The 5,847-nt window shown below is 35.9% G+C and overlaps 1 protein-coding gene across 1 annotated transcript in view; it reads right to left on the bottom strand.

Annotated features, from left to right (window-relative positions):
* Positions 1 to 2,954: 2,954 nt before the first annotated feature.
* LOC103151638 (F-box/WD repeat-containing protein 7-like) overlaps positions 2,955 to 5,847 on the bottom strand; it is a 23,835-nt gene continuing 20,942 nt past the window's right edge. Inside the window, exon 13 of the mRNA XM_007571802.2 lies at positions 2,955 to 5,635. Within this exon, the coding sequence (XP_007571864.1) occupies positions 5,496 to 5,635 (140 nt within the window). The 3' untranslated portion in view covers positions 2,955 to 5,495. The remainder of the gene's footprint in view (positions 5,636 to 5,847) is intronic.

Here is a 5,847-nt window from a genome sequence, read left to right as displayed (position 1 = left end):
AGGCCACATCTTCAGGTCCAGCATAGCAGTGATCAGCTGCAGCAGCTTGAAGTCCATTCTTCTTTAGATCCTCCGGTAAGGCAGCTAACGTCATGTTTTTTTTTAGGACAAGCCTCGGTTTGAACTCTTTCCTGCACTGAGGACAGGTGTAGATTTTCTTCTGATCTTCTTCATCCCAGTGGTGTTTAATACAGTTCATACAGTAACTGTGTCCACAGGGAATAGTCACCGGATTCTTCAGTAGATCCAAACAGATCGAACAGGAGAATTTCTCCATCTTAACTCCTATCTGCTCTGTTTCAGCTCTCAGTAAAAATGCCTCTATGAGACTCGCCTGTACTTCTATTGCTTCCAGTGGGCGTCATCTAAGGTGGAATGTACCTGTTGGCCAAACCCTTAAGATTGTCAAGAAATAACTTTGATAGGTGGAGCTGTCAGTGTTTCATAAAAAGAAGGTGGAGTCTGATGCTTGGAAAAATACATGACTGAACATTTCTCAGAGTGCGGATAAAAACACAGTTCAAAACATCAGCAATTCACTGTAAAAACAAAATCTTACCAAGTAATTTTGGCCCAGTGCAAAAATTATACTTGAAAAAAGACAAGACTAAGTTACAAATAACTTATCAGCAAGACATATATTAATTTGTTTATAATTAATAATGCCTTAAAATGGATTAAAACGTTATAGTTGCATTGGCAGATTATATTATAACACAACATTTTTCCCCATAAGTGAAATAATCTACCAATGGAACTAGAACATTTTCATCAATATTAAGGCATTATTAATTACAAACAAATTAATATATATCTTGCTGAAAAGTTACTCATAAATTGTCTTATCGTAAGTGAAGTAAAACACTTGCAGTAGAAACTAGACCAAAGATATTTGGTAAGATGTTATATTTTTGCAGTGAACACCATTAAACATTCAGTTTTACTAGCAGCTGCTGTTGGGCAACAGAAAACCAACAATTCACAATAACTTGAATTATTAATTAAAAGGGAAATGAGAATAGTGAGGAGTTTGTTCTTTAAGGTAACAGCTGCTCATTGTGTGAACAATTTTGTTGCTCATTGTGTAAACAATGAGCAACAAAATATAGATCCTGATATTATTGAAAAGAGCGTGTTGTGAAGGAACTCTTTAACAGAACACTTTGAGTCTTGACATTTAACATAATTACATAATTACATAATAATAATAATGATAATAGGCTGTTATTATCATCCTGTCTGTTTCAGTTTTAAACCGGTTTGTTTTTCGGTCTGCCTGTTTGTTCCTGTTTGTTCCTGTTTGTTCCAACCTGCAGCTGAAAAACATCTGTGATCCATCCGGACCCAGGAGGTTCTGCTGCTTCCCAACAGAACCACCAGGATCCCCTCAGGTAGCGACAATAACTCACATGGAAACGGGCGAACCCAGAGGAAAGAGGATGGTGATGAACAGAAACACCACAAGGACACGTCTCTGAAGAAACAGGCCAATATATTTTACTATTATTGGCCTTTTCTTCCTCCTCCCCTTCAGTTTTTTAATATTTCTATTTTTTCAATCACCATTCTGTTTTCCATTTAACTACCTTCCATTTCTTGTCTCTGTTTCCTGTTTTCACCATTTTCTTTACGTTTTCATGCTTTTTTCCCCTCTGATGTATTCAGTGAATTTTAAAAGGCTCAGAAAACCCAAAAAGCCGTCGGAGTGTTTGCAGAAAACAAAGCTCACATGTTGAATACTAACAAGCAGGAGAAGCCGGGGATTCGGGTTTTGTTTTATTAATGAAGCTCAGAGAAAGATGCTCACACCTCCTACGTGTTTTCTTCTTCTTCTGGTTCTGGTTCTGGACGGCGAGCCCGGTTCTGGTTGCGTAACGCTTTCCGCTCCGTTCTCCCACCAACTCCCACGTAGAGAAACATGAAGCTCTGCTGGGATTCAGACAGGAAGCGAGGAGACGGAGGCTGAAGCTGAACTTCATGCTGCTGTGACGGAAATCAATAAATAAAAATCATTTTTCATTCAAAACTAGAAAAAACGTTTCCATTCATTTCTACACGGTGAACATGCACAATTCAACCAGGTGACTTTTATTTTAATTAAACTAAATTATAATTAAAAACACTTCAGTGACTCCAAAAGGAAATTACATTTTAGAAACTAACTACTTTTCTGAATTAAACTGAAGTTAATACTAAGAAAATCTTTAAATGAAAACAAAAGGTAAACTGTTAGTGATCTGGATCAGCCAGTTTTATTTATTTATCAATATTTCCTGTTGCATTTTATTACTGAACCATATTTGCTCCTCAGAAAATGTCAAATAGCTTTTAAACAGATTATTTTTCATTTATTCAGGAAAATATCATCATTATTTATGAACATTTATATAAATTAAAGCTGGAGAAAAGTGTTAAAATCTCAAAGACCGATGCTATTCGTGAGACATTAATAGACATAAATATTTTAACATGAAATGTCATATTTTCATCCACTGTAAACAGAAAATCATAATAAACACAAATAAAGGCTTGAAAACATCAGTTTGTTAATCTATACAAAGAGTTTCACTTAAAGTGAATTTATTTAAAAGCAAACTTTAAGCAGATATTAAACAGGCTTTTCATAAAGTCAGTTTTTGCATTAAAATGTATTTTTTATTGGTTTCATTTAATATTTTGACCTTAAATGTCATATTTTCATTAACTGTTAACAGAAAATCATAATTAACTGAAATAAAGGCTTAAAAACACCAGTTTGTGTTAATATGCTTCACTTAGAGTAAATTTAATTACTGAAATAAATGAAGTTTTCAGTAATATTCATATTTATTGAATCTGTATAATATATCTGAGCTGTTCTGGTTAATTTTACTTTATTGAAAATGTGGCAGAAATACATTTATTTATCTTTATCATAGGAGTTATTAGATTAACAACCATCAGTCCAGATTTTTATAAAAACTCATGTTTATTGATTCATATTCATTCATCCAGGACTTTTTCCACTCAACCAGGACAATATTTCCTCTGTTTTCTTTTATTTATAAAAAGTTCATTATGTACATCCTCTCTTTATTTACACTATTTCACAGAAAACGATCGTCGGAGAGCCTCACACCTGCAGGAGGTCAGCGCTCCTGCCTGAAATACCACTTGTTGCTGGGAAGATGTGTCCAAACTCTGCTTACTGTTGCCTAGCAACAGCAGCGCATCGAATTAATGTCTGCAGCCAGCAGCTGATTTAAATTATATATCCTCTTTTTTTATTATTGTTATTCGTTGCAATAGCCGAGGAAAAGCATGAAAGAAGGGTTTCGCTTCATAAACTCAAAACAGAAATTAATTAAAAAGATTCTGATTTTCTACAAGCTGAATTAAAGAGAATCTGCTCCAAACAGGCAGAATCATTATTAAACCATCTGATATCTGCGTTTTTAATCATTTATCGTCAAAACGTGACTAAATGTTCAAACAAGGCAGATTTCTGAGGTTCATTAGATTAAATTTAAACTTGGATTAAATGTGTAATTGAGGGATTAACAAGGAGACAAACATAATTATGGTTCAGCTGCGCAAATAAACGAAAAAGATAATAATTACTGGCAGGATGATAGAAAAAATGAAAGCTCCCTGACATCAAACGTAATAGAAGCAAAATACTGAATAAATCTCTTGCCAGTGAAAAGGAAAACATGAAAATATGATTTATGTGCAGATAAAAGCAGATGATCTGATCCTCTCTGCTGTTTAATGTTTTTACATGACATCTGTCCAGCACTGAAATGTTCCTAAAGTTACTGAGTTTAAGGAAAAAATAAGAAAAAACAACAAATGGTTAATGAGTACTAAAGCTAAATACATCTAGTTCTATCCTGTTTTTAAAGTATATTAGATTAAAAACAGCATATCTAATGTTTTCAACTGAAAAAGTGATATTGTTGCTGCAACGCTTCGTTTTTTCTACCCGTCGTTCAAGTAATAAATGTGTTTTTGGCTGTTAAAAGGAAAGAAAAAGGCACAAGGTGATAAATGCTTTCTGTTTTCATAAACCGCGCTCTTCCTCCTACATCTATATTCATCACATTTAGAAAGTTTACAAGGCTGAATAAAATAAATCAGCAGGATTTAGAGGCGTCTGCTGCGGGAGTTTGGGGTGTAATAATCTCTTTTCTCTTCATATAAACCATTATTTTATTGTTCCCTTTTCTAAAGAAAGATGATAAAAAAGTACTTAGCCTCCGATCTGAAACATTTACAGACCTTGAGCAGATTTCGCTCTGAATAACTTGGATATTTCTGCGTCATTTCTTTCACTTCCAAAGAAAAACTTAAGATTTATCCTTGGACAACTGGATTAAATGTTAGATTTAAAAGTAAATATGACACTTTATGAGGAGAAACAAGTAGAAAAACAAATAAAAACTGAAATGTGTTCACAGCTACAGAAAGCCCAACAACTTCCCTTTGTTAGCTGTATTTGAATTAGATTTGATTTTGGACTAATGTAGCAAAGAACAAGAAAAAAAAAAACACGGTTTCCATGGTGATTCCCGCCTTTTTCGGGGAGCACGTAGAAAGAGGCGGAGCCACAATTTTAGCCTCAAACAAATCAAATGTTTTTCAACTGAAACTAAACGAAGCTTGTAGAGATTTATGGTGGAAATTATTTAACGTAGTTTTTGACGGAAACGTTTAGAGATTAAATGAAACGGGTTCAGGCGAACACACTGAGCGCTCTGAGGGGATTTGACTGAAATCTGAAAATCCCACAGCAGTGAGAGACGCAAAGAGGAGAAAAAATCCTGCATGATTAATTTGTATATGTGGAGATGAAAGTGCAGGAAGGAGATCAGTTCAAATCAAGAAGTTTTTTAAGACTTCTCAAGTAAAATAAACAGCAGAATAGTAATATTTGTGATTTTATGAGTCTGACCAAATCTTCTGATTAACCTATAATTGATGTTTTCTCTATTTTCTCCCATCTCAACCTGCAGTGGATCGGTTTCATTTTGCTTCTGTTATTTCCAGCGGAGCAGTTTTAAATGCTCCAGCTGTTGCAGATGTGAGGCTCTGGTTGTGGTTCCTGGTTGGTTCTCCCTCTTCTCATGACGTGGAAACGATATTCCAGCTGCGGCCGGATAACACCGGTTTCAGATCAACACCGACTGAAGACAGGCGGGGAAATCCCTGGCCGCCATTACGATTTGGTAGGTTTGGTTAGTTTAAACAGCATCTTCACCTCCTCATTGGTACAGCAGCAAAAAGCAAAACAAAAAACAGAAAAAGGAGTGAAATCCCTCGTTCGTCTGTTCGTCAAACATTCATATATTACATCCATTATTCTTTTCGATTCATCGTCCAGCAGCAGGTTCTTCTTGTCCGTCGTTTCTGGTCGTGTTGTAACATTCACAGCTGACTGACTGGCTCAGTCGGACTTTGGTCAACAACAACAACAACAAAGAGTCTTTTTCCAATCTGATTGGTCGGTTTCGCTCTCATTTCAGGTCTGAGTCGGTCTTGGTGTCGTCCAGGTCAAAGTCCAAAACGAGCAGCTTGGTCTCCTCGGTGCCGTTCCTGCTTCCTGCAGCGCAAACCAGCCGGGTGTCGGACGCTCTGATTCGCCAAACCACGCCGCCTGAGGAGCAACGCAGAGTCAGTCAGTCAATCAATCAATCAATGTATTAATCTGTATAGCACATTTCAGCAACAAGGCAGTTCAAAGTGCTCATGAAACAGTCAACAAATCAAATATTGATTACTGTTCCATTGATTACGTTTCAAATCCAACTCTGAACAGGTGGGTTTTAAGTTGAGATTTAAAGGCACTCAGTGTTTCAGCTGTTTTAC

Source organism: Poecilia formosa, unplaced genomic scaffold (assembly GCF_000485575.1).
Source record: "Poecilia formosa unplaced genomic scaffold, Poecilia_formosa-5.1.2 Scaffold288, whole genome shotgun sequence".
NCBI classification, from domain to species: domain Eukaryota; kingdom Metazoa; phylum Chordata; class Actinopteri; order Cyprinodontiformes; family Poeciliidae; genus Poecilia; species Poecilia formosa.
Note: the sequence above shows the minus strand (reverse complement) of the source record. Positions and strands in the feature narration are given on the sequence as shown.